A 16,160-nucleotide genomic window follows, 5' to 3' on the forward strand; every position below is an offset into this window, starting at 1 on the left:
TAATTTAAAAGCTCTAAAATAAAAACGTACTGTGATTATTCCTTTTTAAATCTACGCTTATGAATGTGAAATTTGCATAATATATTAAGACTGCTCTTCTCTACTTGTGAAACGACATCGGCGTCATTACTGTAGAAGTCTATGGTTTACGGAGCTGACCTGAACGCACCGCTCGTAACCAAGGCAATGACGCTCCGTTGCAAACACTTAAATTAGCTTCATTGCTATCTTGACCAATCGGGCAGATTATCTTCCCACAACCACTGTCAAATAACTCCTTTAGTACATTGAGTTTGAGTATTTGCTTAAACGACATTACCAACCCACAGTAACGCTGGTGCATTGTTATTGTTTTTCCCCCAAATCTGCCGCACATCATCGCTTACCTTTTTTAGCCACAAGCTAGCTGTATAAGTGACGCTACCGTTAGCAGCGTAGCCAACATGGTAAGAGTCTTTTCTTATAATTTCTTGTGGCCATTTCATAAATCGTTACCTCTAATGTTGGTGTTGTCAAGTGTCCGTTTCCGCTTTAAATTTAACAACCTGGCTGCTTGTCATCCTCTTGATTATGTTAGCCGTGTTCGCGCAGACCTTTTCCCCTTCAGGGATTTGCTTTAATTCTGATACCAATTACGCCTTCAAACATTTCCCCTAGCAGCACCTTTCTGTGTCAACTTCCACAGAAATAAGAGAAATCAATATTTTTTTTATTCACAGATACTGTGGTTAAAAAAAGTTTGCTTTTGTCAAAGTAGGCACCTAAACACAATCCTGCAGAGATAAACATTGAAAATGTTCGACAAAATAAAATGAGCAAATGCGGCACGGGGCTGCAAGCGGTGGGCACATCATCTTCATAGGTCTGAGGTTCGTACGGGTAATCTCAGGCCTTTCTGTGAAGAGTTTGCATGCAATAATCTCCGGGTAGTCCGATCCCCTCCCAAATTCCATAAACATTCGTAAACTTTACTGCAGATTCTTCGAATTAAACTCAAAGGAATCCATCAAAAGCAACAAATTGTTCCCGTTTTCCCTCCTGCCTTCACCTAGGCTGAATTTGGGTGTAATGAGCATCATCAGAACGAGGTGATCAACTACATGCGATTTGCTCGATCCAAACGCTTGTTGAGGCTCAAGACTGTGGATACCTGCTTTGAAGAACTCAAAGACAGTAGGTGGGTGTGTCCATGTACGTCAACATAAATCCACGCAGTTCACACAATTGACTTTATTAAGATACTTTCCTTTCCTACCAGTTAACTTGATTTAATGTATTGTGCTATTAAAGTTAAATACAACTGAATTATACTTGGACAGTGATTCTTTTGCATACCACTCTCGGGAGCCTGCCGGCACGAGTACCACAATTCAGGATGATGTCACTCGTACGTGGTATTACGCCATTCACTAATCTGCCGATGGGATTCAGGTGAACTAGAGTTTATGCATTTACGTCCAAAGGCTGGTGGAGGAGACGTTCACGGTGGACGAGGTGCGCGACATGCTGGACGGACTGCACGCGGTGGTACGCGGAGAGGTGGAGATGGAGCTCATCAACACGGCGCACACCAACGTCCTGCTTCTGCGGCAGCTCTTCTTCCAGGCCGAAAAGTTTTACCTGCGCCTGCAGACGGAGATCTCCGAGCTGGAGAACAGGTGCGCAACAACCGGGCCAAGTTTTGGTGCTGGAGTGCAAGTCCAAATTGGATTGATTGACTGAGGCCACGCCCATGCTTGGATGTGTTTTTCATTACAGCAGGGCTTTTTTTTTTTTTTTTTTTTAAATACTACAATGTTTTGGTGAACTCCATGTAACATTTCACCTCAGTAACCTTTGCCCTAAACATGCTCAGCATGGGTGCATTTGAATTGTCTTTTTTTTCTTTCAGCCCTACGTAACTTATAGTTTCTAAAGCAACATGTACGCCCCGTCGAGTGCAGCGATCTACGTGCACTTGAGCCGCTTTTTCAAACCACATCTGAGTGCTGCTTTAGTATCTTTAGAATCAGTGCTGAGCTGCTGTCAACAACAAGGCTGCAACCATGTCATCATTGTAGAATTATCTTCATAATAACGAATGTTAAAATGTGAACGCATGCAGAAAGATGTGTCAAGCGATAGTCGAATAGTTGTCTATTTGAATGTAACACTGCAAGGAGTTAAATTGTTAAAGACGCTTGCTGGCTACAATATTTTGTTTCTCTTCAACTGTCCATTTTTTTATTGTCTTGACATGATAAAGTCGACTAGTTTGTTCAACCCGCATTCTGTACCCAAACAGGGAGCTACTAGAGCAAGTGGCTGAATTTGAGAAGACTGATTTTAAAGTGGCCAATAAGGTGAGTGTCAGATTCCAGTTCTAAAGCTTAGAAGTTGAAGCACACACGAGCAAACGTTAGCAGGCCTTGCTTTGAATTTGAACACCCTCAAATGTGTCTTTTGGTCCTTGCGCCAGACCAACCAGGACAGCAGCAAACCGAAGTTGGCGCCGCTTAATGAAGGCGGAGTTTCGGAACTTCTAAACAAGGTGTGGCGCTCACTCGCATGGAGAAAAGGTGCACTCTAATCCTGCACCTTTCATACTTGTTGATATATTTCAGGAGATTACAAAACTCCAGGAGGAGAATGAAAACCTGAAAGCCAAACTGCGCACTTTAGAATCGCAGGTACGAATGCATACTTTTAATCTTGAGCCTTCGAAGCAACGCATGAGTCAACCTTCGTCTCGTCTCGCCAGGCAATGAACGTGCTGGATGAGAAGACAAAAGCTCAAAAAGCACTTCAAGATCTCCAGAAGGTGCAAGGTGACCAGCAGGTACAGCTCGTTTTAAGTACTTGGGACTGCTTGAAAACAAAATTCTGGCTCTAAATTGCAAAATGGCACCTGTTAGCTGACGGCTCGCTCCAAGGAGATCAGCAGTCTGGAGGACACGGTGGCGGCCCTCAAGGAGGACTACGAGCGCTCGCGGGGCGTCAACGCCGCTTCCCAGAAGGACCTGCAGGAGAACCTGGTCTCGGCCAAGCACGAGCTGCTGCGAGTGCAGGAGCAGCTGACGTTGGCCGAGAAGGTTGGCTTCTTGTTGGTGCGTGTCGGAGACAAACACTTTTCTCCCTTTTCATTGAGTGCGTTTGCGTCGGCGCGCAGGAGCTGGACAAGAAGTTTCAGCAAACGGCGGCCTATCGCAACATGAAGGAGATCCTGACAAAGAAGAACGAGCAGATCAAGGAAATTAGAAAACGCCTGCAGAAGTACGTCCACATGTGTCACGTCCAAAATGGTCGCTGCATTTGGGTCGAGTGGCCGTGCCACAATTCCACCTCATTTTGTATTTTTTACTGTTGCCGAGATTAACTGCAAATATTCCTCAATTTTCACATCTCTTACAGATACGAGCCGAACGAATGAGTCGCGTTGGCTGGTCTGAAGGGAATCTCAGCTCGAAAGATGGAGGCAGAACGTGCGATGCGTTTTGGGATGAGAACGCGTCCATCCTGATGCAAGCAGAACAAACCAGCACTTTTGTGACAACTTGTTGATTCATGCGTAATGTGATCGGTTTTTGTTTTTTTCCTCTTTTGTTGGCTTCTGGTTCTGGATGTGCCGATCAGAAGCTTCTTGAGGTTTGTGAATCGGTTCCCTTGCTAGAAGAGGCCTTCACTGAATTGTACTCTGAGAATTAAAAAAAGTTGTCACTGCATAAACGCTTTTTGGTCATGGCTGATTCATTTGTTCGATTTGCTATAAATAACGAATGAAGAACCCAAAACCCAAACGGACACGGTATGCAGACAGTAAACACCAAAACTTGGCACGTGACCCTTTTTCGAGACTTTTTGTCCAATCAGATTTCAGGCTTTCTGTGTCCTCAGAATCACAAGTGTGGAACTTTCATTCTATCAGCTATGAGTTTCTTGAACCAATCGGGTTTCAAATTGGTCCTCAGAAAGTGGGTGTCTGTCTTCTGGTCAGAGCAAAACTTGTTACAGCCGACTTTGACACAAGAGGGAAAAGGGAAAAGTCCCACACTGTAATCCGATAGCCTAATGTTTAGTTTTCTAGGCTAAAAATTGCCTCGTGTGTCGTCGTGCACCACTGAAAATGCCGACCACATTTAGAAAGTAATCGTACGGTGTATTTTCGATACTCGTTTGTGTTGTCACCTGCTCCCAAGCCTTCGACTGCCGTTGTTTTCAGTGAAACTTGCCGCAATCTGACCCGCCTTCCACCCGGTGGTAAATGCGCATCACTCACACGGGTTAATGTGGTGAGTCCATGACACACAACAGGTAGCATGCCAGAGAAAAAAAAAGAAAAACACAAAAAAATTCTTGCTTTAAAAGTGCTTCTGATCTTAAAAAAAAAAAAAAAAAAAAAACAGGGTGGGGGTTATTTAATGGCGGTGCCTAATGAGTTTTCAGTCGCAGTGAATACTTCATTCACCACCAGTGAAAATCACTTTGCTTTTATTCCTCTTCTCTTTTTTTTATTTGCATGTTTCAACCTAAAAACAACGGCAATGACTTTTCCGGCCTCGGTGATTTTGGCATTGTTCTTTGAGTGAAAGCAGCCACACACACACACACACACACACGGATATGCGTGGAGGAAACACTCTTGGGGTCGTGAGTGTGCTTGCAGCTGTTTCCCGGGGCCTCGCGCTGCTGCAAACGGACACACGCCCACAAAAGTGACTTGTGAAATAAAGGCCAGCTTGTCAATCAAACGGCGTGACTGGCGTGTTTGCGTTTCGTCAGCTTTGTTTTTGAGCGACCGTCACCTTGCGCAGCATGTGTCGTGCTGCTGTGGTTGAGAATGTGACTTGGGTCATTTGATGCATTTCCCTTTAGTGGCAAGACTGGCATGCCCCACTTTTTTTTTTGTTTGTTTTTGCTCATGTCACATGAACGTTTTTGAGCAGCGTCATCCTACAACACAATGCAAGGTGCCAATACAAGAAATGTAAGAAAATGTCCGCCTTAATTTGGCTTCTTTTCATCGTCCGGTGTTTAAGTTCATGTTTATCGTTGCGCTTTTAAGTTGCAGAAGTGCACAACACGTACATTTTCATTTCCTTATTTAGCAAAAAGTAATAGTTCTCAGGACTACGCAGTCAATACAAATGTAAACTACAACCTCAATGATTTTTTTTTAAACATGCAATAGGCAGCCTCTCTTTTTCCCAACAAAGTCCTCTCAGGAATCATTCAACTTTTGTTGAACGTCATGTTCCAACCACATACGATGCGGGCATTTTCAAGTCCCCCAAAAGGTGATTTTCATCAACCCTTGATTCCAGGCTGCACCTACTTGATAAAAAAATAAAAAGAACTTAAGGTTCACCCTGAAACGTGCTTCCAATTTGCGAGCAGTTCATCCAAACTGAATGCTTCCCACCAAAATGTTGGACTTCCTGTTCAATTTGAGGCTTGAACCGAATTGACTGAGTCAAGAAGAATGATTTCTTTGTCCTGAAACAATGTTATCTGCGCTTATATCCTGACCGGTGCCATCCAATACCTGGCACGAAGACACAAATGTGAGTGATCCATCAAATCACATCTGATGACCTGGAAATGCAAAAGCGCAGATGTCCGAGGTGCACGTCACCGTTTTGTCATTCATCATCCAAGTGACAGTGGAGGATCACGTGTCAAATTACGCCTCGGGTGTCATCAAGGACGCTTCCCACAACTGGACTGGACTCCATCGTAATCCCCACCTGAAGGTTTTGGGTTTCACGCATCAGTCAAGCTGAGTGCTCCACCTGTTTAAATAAAGCTTTTTTTTTTTTTTTTTAACTATAACCTGAAATTTAAGCATCTGCGGAGTGTAATTGTTTTGTCTGATGGGCATGCTTGACGGGCTTCGGCGCTGAACGATGGCAAGGTCAATGGATCATCGTTGGGCAGAAGGAGGCAGTCTGCAGCGTGAGGGGGTCCCACGTTCGTGTGTGCGTGCTCGCTGATGATTGAGACAGAAGTGGAATGATCAGCACGTGATCTTGTGGCGCTCGAGGAGTCATAAAAGACAGCCGAGGATGAGTCGCACTCGCACAAAAGAAGAACTTGCGAGAGCCGCACTCCTCCACAAGGTAAAACACTTATGAATTCTTGCGACGCAATATTGTTGAAATCATCTTTTAAGGAGGTCGTGTATCATTGCAGATAACATGGATGATTTTTTTCCTTCGCCGTTTATGACGACAGCTACTGATGACTTTGTCACGGTGAGTATTTGTGGCGTATTTTCTCATGGCCCTGAACTTTCTCTATTGGAATACAAATTAGAAATTCAAATCCATATTTAGTTAGACTTCCCTTTCGAGCTTCCTTCTTTGAAGCCGTCTTATGTTGTGGGTTCAACCGGTATAAATATCAGAGAATTTGGCCCAATTTCTTTTGCCAATATGAAACATCTGCTTGGCTTGGCACATGTAATCAACATTATGAAATTTTTTTATTCACGTTCGTGCAAATAAAATGCAATTGGTTTTATTTTGATGAAAAAAAAATGGAATGATCCTCTGTGTGAGAGACTGAATTAAATATTGATTGAACGAGTGGGTAATGGATAATAAAAAAAATTCTTGTTTAATTTATCAAGCTTTAATAATAATAATAATAATAATAATAATAAATAAATAAATATTATTATCAGTATTTCTATATTTATGTCATGTATTTTGTCAAAATGACAACTGGTTGGGGGGTTGGATGGGGGGGTGCAAAAAATGATAAAACAAGCACACCTCCTCAGACTTGCAATGTTCTATAAATGCATAGATGCAAAGATCACTCTCTATTACATAAGGTTAAACTACACTCAAGGAAGCTCGCTGGCTAAGTTTTGGTCTCCAAGTTAATTCTGTCACATTCCCCAGTTGCCAACACCTCATTTTACCCCAAAAAACGAATATTGGCGCACCTGCCTCGTAATCAACGGTGAGAAAGGCAAACCGTTCTTTACTTTATCTGTAGCCCTCATCTAACCCTACGGGGCCCTAACCGGCGCCCCCACCCTGTGCCGGGGGGGGGGGGGGAGAGAGAAGGATCGTTGAGCCCGACACGCACACGCGCACACACACACACACACACACACTCTTTGGATAGCAGCAGGAAGTCGTGCAGCGATGTGGTTTCTCCAGGCGAAACGTGAGCAGCTGCACGAGACGCACTGAGTCCCCTCGCTCTGGTTAAGTTGTTGCGTGTGCGTGTGAGCGTGTTTGATGTCACGTCACCGCATCTACGCCAGGAGCTGCTTTGTGTGCTCTCAGTGTGGCAGGAGATGGTTTACATACATGACAGGAAATGAAAAGATAAAATGTAGCATCTCTTACCCCGCCTGAGAGATAAAGTCAACACTAAAGAACTTAAAGAGCAGCCTTGAGATACAAGCTGCCTTCATGTAAACGCTTTGAGATACGAGCAGTCACTTGACAGTTTGTTTTTGTCCATCCGTGCGCTTTAGACCCCGACCACTAGATGGCCTCATCGCATTATCCGTTTTGGTGGCAGGAATACGCCGTCAAGTTCCATTTTTGGAACCACTTTTCATCGCTAAGGTTGCAGTTCTTGTTCTTGGTATTTTTAATTCCTGGTCGGGGCAACCACGCGACCTCTTTGAACTCTCCTGGCCACCCTCCTGTACCCCAAAAAATATACATTAATAGGGGAAGAATTGTGCCACTGCGGGTACCCCACTAAAAAAAAAAAAAAATCTGGCCACGCCCCTACTTCCTAGAACTCAAAGGCTCAAATCTAAAAAAAAAAAAGGTTGTTGATTATTTATTTTGTGTCGTCGCAGGACCCTTTCGATTACTCGGGCGATTATGAGACGGGCCCCACCCAGATCACCGGCATGTGCGACAGGAGCTGGGTCAGGCAGTTCCGAGGGTGGTACGAGCCGCCCCTCTTCTGGACCATCTTCGTGCTGGGCGCCGTGGGCAACCTGTTGGTGGTCTGGATCTACACCAGCGTGCGCCACCGCCTGAAGACCATGACGGACGTCTATCTGCTCAACCTGGCCGTGGCCGACCTCCTCTTCCTGTGTACGCTGCCCTTCTGGGCGGCCGATGCCATCAAAGGCTGGGATTACGGCGGTGCTCTCTGCAAGACGGTGTCTGCCGTCTACAAGATCAACTTCTTCAGCAGCACCTTCCTGCTGACGTGCATCAGCGTGGACCGCTACATCGCCATCGTGCAGGTCACCAAGGCTCAGAACTGGAAGCAGAAGCGTCTGTTCTACAGCAAACTGGCCTGTCTGGCGGTGTGGCTCGTCTCCACTCTCTTTGCCTTGCCCGAGTTCCTTTTCGCCCACGTGAAAACAGACCTGAACGGGTCATCCTTCTGCGTGCTGGTCTACTGGAACAACGCAAACAACCGCACAAAGATCCTGGTGCTGGCCCTGCAGATCTGCGTGGGCTTCGTCCTGCCTCTCCTTGTGATGATTTTCTGCTACTCTGTCATCATCCGCACCCTTTTGCAGGCCAGGAGCTTTGAGAAGCACAAGGCCCTGCGCGTCATCTTCATCGTGGTTTCGGTGTTCCTGGCCTCACAGCTGCCATACAACGGCCTCCTGATGGTGGAGGCCTCGCAGGCCGCCAACGCCACCTTCACCGACTGCAGCGTGGTCAAGCGCTTCGATGTGGCCGGGCAGGTCGCCAAGAGTCTGGCCTACACGCACGCCTGCCTCAACCCCTTCTTGTACGTCTTTGTCGGGGTGCGCTTCAGGCAGGACCTCCTGAAGTTGCTGCACTCGTGCGCCCGTGGACCGGGCAGAGGCGGGATCGCCAAATTCCAGGTGGTTCCCAAGCGGCCGTCGGTCGGGACGGACACCGAGACCACACCGGCTCTTTCCTTATGAAGCGTTGCCCGTATGTCCTCACTCGTGTCGCGGTCGAGCTGGAACCTATCCAGCCAACCAAGGCGAGAGACGGTTGTACATGGCGATGTCAGGTTAGGCCTCTTTGGCACGTAAGTAGATCGGTGACTTGAGCTAGGCTGTTGTGTCGCTGTCTCGTTTTCTCCTGAGTCTTCATAATATTGCAAGCATTAAAGATAAAAGGACCGGAAGGTTCGCTCCGAGCTTTTCAGTGACGACATGCAAATGCCACAAAGGACGACGTGATTCGAACCCAGAACCTCTCGACCGTGAGGCAGACGGGCTACCCAACTAGCGACCGTGCTGCCTCAACAAATCCCAACCAGCCATCTGTTTTCCGTCGGGTAAAGCCCTCAGTGGGGTCGTAGGCGGGGGAGTTAATGCCAGCTGACTTTGGGTCAGGCAGGGTCCACCCTGGACTGGTCGCATGAGATGAAAAGATTTTGTTTTTGGGACGTAGAAGACCCAGGCAAGCACAGCGACATGCAAGTTCCAGGATGGAAACCAGAATCTCTCAACAGTGACAAAAATAGAGTAAATTGACCTTCTTGTACATAATGTATACAAATGTAAATACGTGTTCTTATTGTCACCTTTCTTCCAATGTATCCATTAAAATGTTGTACTCTTTATACAAACATTAAAAAAAAAAATTACAAACATTCGATCTATTTTTTGTCGGCTCTAAGAGCAAACGCTGACACGGTGTTGCTGACATGAGTTTAAAAGTGCAGTGTGTCAATCCCGTGTTGACAAACGTCGCGTTTCCATCCAAAACGAGCTCAGACTGTTGCTTTGCATTTTTTTTTTTAATCTCTTCACGCTGCGCTCCCGACTCGGCCAAGTCATGTGACTGACGTGGGGGCGTGGCCTCCAGGGAAAAGCTTGTTAAGCGGAACACTGTGACTTATCAGCGACCTTTCACCTGACATTAGTCGTGACCAGCAGATCTGGAAAGCCTTAGAGCATTTATTCCATATCCTTGATATCTTTGTCCTCACAAGTGAGTCAATTCAACGCATTGCTACAACGCCAGCAACTTTTGTACAGAAAACATCAAAAATGCCCACACACGGTTTTGACAATACTAACCTGCAGTTGCTCTACTAGCACACCAAAGCCAAAGCCACGACGCTGACTCCACAGTAGCGCTCCGTTAATTGAGTTTTACAATCCACCTTAAAAGTTAAGGTTTTCTCACTTATCTACAGTATGACAATTCAACAACCTTCTCTCATTGCAACAAAAACTAAGTGGTGCCAGGTTGCCCATTAGTTTCACACTCTTATATCGTGGTGAAATGTCATTCAGTCGAGGGAAAAAGGTCACTGGAAATGCACTGAATCGGCTGACAGTGAGGACAACGAGAGTACAAGTACACGCCAAGATGGATGTTAAGCAACAGTCGGCTAAATGACACGTTGGCTGTGCAGCTTGTGGTTGGCGCTGGAAGCCGTCTGAAGCTCAGAATAGATCAACAACCACTTTGCAACCCCTCATCAGCAACACAGACCACCAGAAACCTCTGCGGCCTTCTACTTGCGGTTAAGCTTGTCGTTGATTTAATGAAATAATTAAATCTTAATTTGAACATAGCACTTGAAATACGAAAATTGTAGGTTGATGCAAATAAGCAACAGCGGACATTCATGGTTAGAAAAATGCAAATAAGCATTTTTTAACAACACAGACATGGAGATTCTTTAAATTATGCAACAAAGTTTATGTTCAGGAGTTACAATTCTTATGTTATCGCAAAACACTACCAGGAACTTTAAAAGCACACATAAACACAAACACAATTTTGCTTACCTTTACTTCCACTCAGTTGGACTGACCTTTCAGTGTGGTGAGTGAGCGTGTCACTGCAACTCACTTGGAGAATTTATAAAAACCGTTGTTGTTTTTGTTGAGGCAGATGAAAGCTGCAATTTGCACATTTGTGCGCAGTCTGGCCCTTAAAATTGGACACAGACGTAAAAAGACATAACTTTAGAAAGCACACTTTTTTATTTATTCAATGTGTACATATTTATATCAACAAATGCCACAACCAAGCTGAAATGTAACACAAACTTATTTCGACCTGGTTTAGGAGTGTATTCCTCAACACTGTCCTAGTCCTTAAAACAGTTCTCATCACTGTACACAGGACGAGCCCTGGTCCGAGGTCCTCCTGCTCGCTTTGTGCTGAGGAAAAATAAATAAATAAAAAAACACAAATAAATTTTATGTTGTTTTAGTAACGCTTACAGATACTAATTAGAGTGGCAGTTTATAAAGAAACGTGCGCGTTGAAAGGCGTCGCGATATAGCATCATGTGCGCGGCCCCGAAAAAGAACAGTAGCGAATTAGCATTAAACCGAATTTGTCAAATATCTTCAAAAATATTTATCATCGGTACCCTACGTCCTCATGGTAGCTCAATTTACCTCAAATTGGACACTTAATCCAAGTTTGTAGTCCAAACATGGCGGTTAGACGTCCAAAAAAAGGACGGTGTCCCCTCCGACCGGAAACCAGAGAAACTAACTTGCTAAAAGTTCTTACAGAGCGAATTCGACACAATCAAATTCGAGATGTAAGGATTTCAAATAAAGAGTTTTAAATGTGGCTTTTATGCACAATAATATAGTTGAAATATTTTTGCTTTGATATTAAAATAAACCTTATTGAAATTTCGTTAGTTTTGTCAATTGTCGATCTGAGTGTTCGATCAGGCTGAAGTTCCTATTGGCTGAACCTGAGTGGCTACCACAAAGTGTGTGATTGGTTGGCTTTCGTGCCACTCTCAATTTGGCCCCTCCCACTGGGAAATCAAATCCTCCGTGCCTCCCGGGAAAGCCGCTGCGGTCTGTCTGTCATTGATCGGAAAAGTCCGACGCGTGTGGAACTAAGCAAGGAAGGCAGGAAGGGAGCAAGGAGGGAAGGAAGGAAGGATGCTGTCCTGCACACGACTGGCTGTGTTGGGACTCTTGCTGCTCTGCCAAGGTAAGACTGATCTCGGCTTTTGGTAACATGGTGACAATTATAACTCATACTCAACATCATCTATGCAAACGTTGCCACAAGATGCCAACTAACTTCTCACTTAAGTGCAGCAAAGACCGACTTGCGTTTGAAATCACTCCCGCGCCGCTAAATATAGTTTCGTAAAATACAGTACAGTATAAATGATTGCAGACATGCTCCCAAGCATTTAATGTAAAGAATTTTCAGTATGACTGTGTAGTATAGTAATGTCATGAAAATAAATCTATAGCAAGCCTTAATGGTAACCAAAAGAGACTTTATTCCTATAAACACATATTTAATGTTTTTTTAAGATACAGTCTTTCTTTTCTGCACCAAGAATTTGTCTCTGGTAGTTGGAGTCACTCAAGCTACCTTTTTTGGGACGAAAAAAACCTCACAATGACAAGATACACGTTTGGGACGTAACAGTACAGTTTACACACATTTAACAAAGTAAAGAGAGTCATAAGCAATCCAAAGTATGCAGTCGTGCAGATCACGTTGAACTAAATTATGCAAATGAAATGTTGTCGTGGCCGGTGAAGGGAAATAAAGTCACTCAACTTTGGAACTGTACCCGAGTAGCTTTTTCCCACGTATCTGTACTTTACTTTGAAAACATGTCCTACAGGCTTGCTGCATGAAGACACGCGCGCACGCACGCACATGCACGCACACGTTGTGGTTTTCAGTTGATGTTCCGCCCTCTCCCTGTGATTGACAGCTGTAATCACCTCTTGCGATTTTTTTTTTATAGCACCCTGATCCAATTGAGGCCACTGTCGCACTCCACTTCTTCCACTGTGTCCCATTAAACGTACTCTTCGCTTTAGACGACAGCACACAACGGGATCATAAACACTTTAGATAGCAACAGAAATGTCTCGACCAGATCACCAGCAGGATTCGCAACACTTTAGATTGCTTTTAGACCATACCAGATTATTTTGGTCAGCATGAGAACAAGGTTTCTGTTTCAGGCTTTGAAGAAGACGGCGACGGCTCGTGTGACAACTTCACGGACCTCAACCTGTCTCACTGCTTCCTCGGCACCAGCCTGTACGTGCGCCTGCTGCTGTACACTCGCGCCATCCCAGCGTGCGGGCGCGAGCTGCACCACCAGCGCTTTCCTTCCGAGCCGTTCTTTAACCTCTCCCGGCCCACCGCCTTCGTCATCCACGGCTACCGGCCCACCGGAGCGCCTCCCGTGTGGATCGACCATTTAGTCCGCTTGCTGGCCGAGCGGCGGGACGTCAATGTCATCGTGGTGGACTGGAACCGGGGGGCCGCCAACCTCAACTATCTCACCGCCGTGGCCTACACCAGGGAGGCGGCCCACAACCTGACGGGATTCATCAGGAGCATGCAGGTGAAACTTCCTGACATACAGACCCTCAGAAAAGTGAGGACCCCCGAATGCAAAGATATTTGAACTGCAACCATTTTTTTGTGGTCCGATGAGACAAAAATATACTTATTTGGTTCGGGTTGTCTTGCCTACGGTCAAGCATGATGGTGAAAGCGTCATGGTCCGAGTCTTGCCGGCACACTCCATCAAATTGGTGGTCATTCATGATTTTCTCCTCAGGAGGAAGGAGCCTCACTGGACTCCATGCACCTCATCGGCGTCAGTCTGGGGGCGCACCTTGCCGGCTTTGTAGGCGCCAATCTGAAGGGCAAGATCGGACGCATCACAGGTAACATGACTGGGAGTTCCGCGTGAAACCTGAATACCGCAATGACCCACCTACGATAAGTGTGATTGTGATTATAAAGCATCTGAAACAGCTTGTACGTGAAACCTCTGGAGCTTTCGTTGCGTTTTCAGGTTTAGACCCAGCCGGGCCGCTCTTTACCAGCGCCACACCGGACGAGAGACTAGACCCGTCGGACGCCATGTTTGTGGACGTGCTGCACACCGACATGGACTGTGAGCATCAACGTACTTCACCAGCTAACATGCTAATGCGAAAGCAACAATAATACATAATGTTATTAATGATCCTTTTTGTGTTGCAGCGTTTGGCCTGCGGGGGGCGCACGGTCACATTGACTTCTACGCCAATGGGGGGTACGACCAGCCCGGCTGTCCCAAGACCATCTTTGCCGGTACGTGCGCACGTACACAAACAAATGCTTCGGCATTGCTGAGGTCTGCATGACCCCGCCCCCCCAACAGGAAAGTCTTACTTCGTGTGCGACCACCAACGTTCCATGTTCCTGTACCTCTGCGCCCTCAACGGCACGTGCAGCTTGACGGCGTACCCGTGCGCGTCCTATGCCGACTTCCTGGACGGACGCTGCCTGCAGTGCGAGGCCTTCAAACCCGCTTCTTGCCCGGAGCTCGGTGAGGCCTTCTCTAACATTCAACAAGTTCAGGTAGTTAGTTGAGCGATTGAGTATGAGGATTATTGATTTACAACTAATGCATCATGGATCATTTTTAGTCTATGGCGGCGACATGTAGTGACGGACGGAATAATTAAATGCTCGTTCCCTCAATGGCAGAAGGCTCAATAAAGATTTACTTACCAACAAAGTTTGACTTTTCTTTTTTTTTGGTCGGCTGGTTGACGTTTCCGTCTCACATGCAGGTTATGATGTCATCCAGTGGCGGGAAAGTCTGCTCAGACTTGGACAGACCAAAGTGTTCTTCAGCACTACTGCCTCGCACCCCTACACCAGTAAGTCCGGCTGTTTGGTTTTTTTTTTTAGGCGGAGAAGGGTGAGGGGGGGTCACAGGGCTTGAATAGACTGAACTTAATCATGCACTTTTGATGTCATTTTGTGTTCCAGAGCTGAATTACAGAGTGGACATGGTGACCTGGAACCAGTACCTCCGCTGGGGGGTGGTTTACATCCGTCTGCACAGCGGCAGGAACGTCACAGAGGCCCGCATAGACCAGTGAGTTCGTCTCCTCACAAAATACGTTGCGACACAATCTTCGACATTCCTGGTGCTAATAACAGTCCAAATATTTTCCTATTCACAAATTTACTATGGGACCTTTCTTCCATTACTCACTCGACTATTCACCAGTTTGAACCATTTTTGTTCAGGCCAAAGCCTTGTTAAATTTAAAAGTTGTACTTTGTCGCCCCCTTGTGGCAACTACATGCAATTCTAATTCAATGCAATTCTCGTTATTAAATTGTTCATTCATGTATTCATTGTTAAAACAAATGTTTTTCCAATGTTTGTTATTAATTACCCTGACATGACGTGTTGCGTTCTGCTCGTCGTGTGTCGCCAACGTTGCTCTTGCGCTCCCCCGGGCAGCAAGCTCCTTCGCTTCGAGCAGTTCACATCCACGCGTCTTCTGGCCCAGTTCGACGAAGACCTGCCACATGTGCACAAGATCTCCCTGCGCATCAACACGGGCAACGTGATCGGGCCTCGCTACAAGATCAGACTGCTGCGAATACGACTGACGCCGCTGGAGCGCCCGCAAAGGTCAGCGCAAAGGTCAACCCGTTAAGCTCCCGTTGCACTTCTCCAATTAGGAGAAGAGTGAGCTTGTAGTTGTTTGTCACTCCAACTGTAAAACTAACTCATGTTCAACAAATCATTATTTTTGACTAAGTCAGTCCTCTAGCTTGATAATATATTTCCTGCTCCCGCCCAGGCCGCTGATGTGCCGCTTTGACATCATCATGGAGGAGAACACGGAGGTGGCGTTCCGGCCGTTGTCGTGCGACTCCCGCCTCTAGTTTGATGTGCTCGGCGGCCATGGTGATGACACGCGGAGTGGGCGGAGCTACAACCCACACAGACACGTAAAGACAATTGGGAGTACTTGCACATGTGGAAGGGGGTATCGCTCAGACACACTCAGCGGGCAATTCTTGCAAATATTTGGAGGGAGGAGGTTGTCCCTGGTGATGCGGCGTCATCGCAACGTGAACGAAGAGCTTTGAGTACCTGCAAGGTAGTAGAGCGCTGCACAAGTGAAATCCCATTTACATTTGTTCCGGGTAACAACAGCAGCCAGCTTCCTGATTGGCTACCTTGGTTACCTTCCACGATGCAATCGCGGAGTCTGAGGATTTGCTCAAAGACATGAGGCAAAAAAAAAAAAAAAATTCTCGCATGTGCAGGATAATGGCTCAGGATCATCTTTAGAGACATCCGATAAAATGGACTTTGATTGGAAGGTCAGATTATACCTGATTATCGTACCCAACTTTGATATTTCTTATACTCTCACACAAAAACTTTTTTTTTCCTGGCAGGATTTTTAATTGGTGCCTTTTGTCACT

The 16,160-nt window shown here is 46.0% G+C and overlaps 3 protein-coding genes and 1 long non-coding RNA gene across 6 annotated transcripts; 3 read left to right on the plus strand and 1 right to left on the minus strand.

Annotated features, from left to right (window-relative positions):
- The first annotated feature begins 144 nt into the window (after positions 1–144).
- lztfl1 (leucine zipper transcription factor-like 1) lies at positions 145–3,707 on the plus strand. Its single transcript, XM_088282465.1, has 10 exons — positions 145–446; positions 1,053–1,177; positions 1,464–1,658; positions 2,285–2,342; positions 2,459–2,530; positions 2,604–2,669; positions 2,741–2,818; positions 2,895–3,071; positions 3,149–3,252; positions 3,391–3,707. Exons 1-10 carry the CDS (start codon positions 444–446, stop codon positions 3,407–3,409), a joined length of 897 nt encoding a protein of 298 aa, XP_088138591.1. The 5' UTR covers positions 145–443; the 3' UTR covers positions 3,410–3,707.
- LOC148318625 (uncharacterized) lies at positions 1,216–11,861 on the minus strand. Of its 3 annotated transcripts, XR_015839866.1 has the most exons (5): positions 11,318–11,861; positions 10,971–11,074; positions 10,697–10,841; positions 2,888–3,202; positions 1,216–2,752 (listed from the first exon to the last, which is right to left on the minus strand). It is a non-coding gene; the product is annotated as an uncharacterized LOC148318625 (long non-coding RNA). The 3 variants fall into 3 exon arrangements; XR_015839865.1 differs by having other exon boundaries at positions 1,216–3,202; positions 10,723–10,841; XR_015839864.1 differs by having other exon boundaries at positions 1,216–3,202.
- ccr9b (chemokine (C-C motif) receptor 9b) lies at positions 6,010–9,423 on the plus strand. Its single transcript, XM_088282464.1, has 3 exons — positions 6,010–6,095; positions 6,169–6,230; positions 7,808–9,423. Exons 2-3 carry the CDS (start codon positions 6,174–6,176, stop codon positions 8,864–8,866), a joined length of 1,116 nt encoding a protein of 371 aa, XP_088138590.1. The 5' UTR covers positions 6,010–6,095; positions 6,169–6,173; the 3' UTR covers positions 8,867–9,423.
- Positions 11,714–16,147, plus strand: lipib (lipase, member Ib). The gene is made up of 10 exons (XM_088282463.1): positions 11,714–11,876; positions 12,881–13,269; positions 13,489–13,597; positions 13,729–13,830; positions 13,920–14,009; positions 14,080–14,247; positions 14,495–14,584; positions 14,697–14,805; positions 15,181–15,354; positions 15,527–16,147. The coding sequence occupies exons 1-10, from the start codon at positions 11,825–11,827 to the stop codon at positions 15,609–15,611; spliced, it is 1,368 nt and encodes a 455-aa protein (XP_088138589.1). The 5' UTR covers positions 11,714–11,824; the 3' UTR covers positions 15,612–16,147.
- Positions 16,148–16,160: the final 13 nt, after the last annotated feature.

Source organism: Idiotropiscis lumnitzeri, chromosome 19, assembly GCF_059441095.1.
Source record: "Idiotropiscis lumnitzeri isolate Australia: NSW breed Sydney's pygmy pipehorse chromosome 19, RoL_Ilum_1.0, whole genome shotgun sequence".
In the NCBI taxonomy this organism is placed as follows: domain Eukaryota; kingdom Metazoa; phylum Chordata; class Actinopteri; order Syngnathiformes; family Syngnathidae; genus Idiotropiscis; species Idiotropiscis lumnitzeri.

Coding starts and splice junctions, on each gene's coding strand:
- lipib (XM_088282463.1), top strand. CDS start 11,825: ATGCTGTCCTGCACACGACTGGCTGTGTTGGGACTCTTGCTGCTCTGC. Junction 13,598..13,728: donor CAAGATCGGACGCATCACAG/GTAACATGACTG, acceptor TTGCGTTTTCAG/GTTTAGACCCAGCCGGGCCG. Junction 14,585..14,696: donor TGCCTCGCACCCCTACACCA/GTAAGTCCGGCT, acceptor TTTGTGTTCCAG/AGCTGAATTACAGAGTGGAC.
- ccr9b (XM_088282464.1), top strand. CDS start 6,174: ATGGATGATTTTTTTCCTTCGCCGTTTATGACGACAGCTACTGATGAC. Junction 6,231..7,807: donor CTACTGATGACTTTGTCACG/GTGAGTATTTGT, acceptor GTGTCGTCGCAG/GACCCTTTCGATTACTCGGG.
- lztfl1 (XM_088282465.1), top strand. Junction 2,531..2,603: donor TTTCGGAACTTCTAAACAAG/GTGTGGCGCTCA, acceptor GATATATTTCAG/GAGATTACAAAACTCCAGGA. Junction 2,819..2,894: donor AGGTGCAAGGTGACCAGCAG/GTACAGCTCGTT, acceptor GGCACCTGTTAG/CTGACGGCTCGCTCCAAGGA.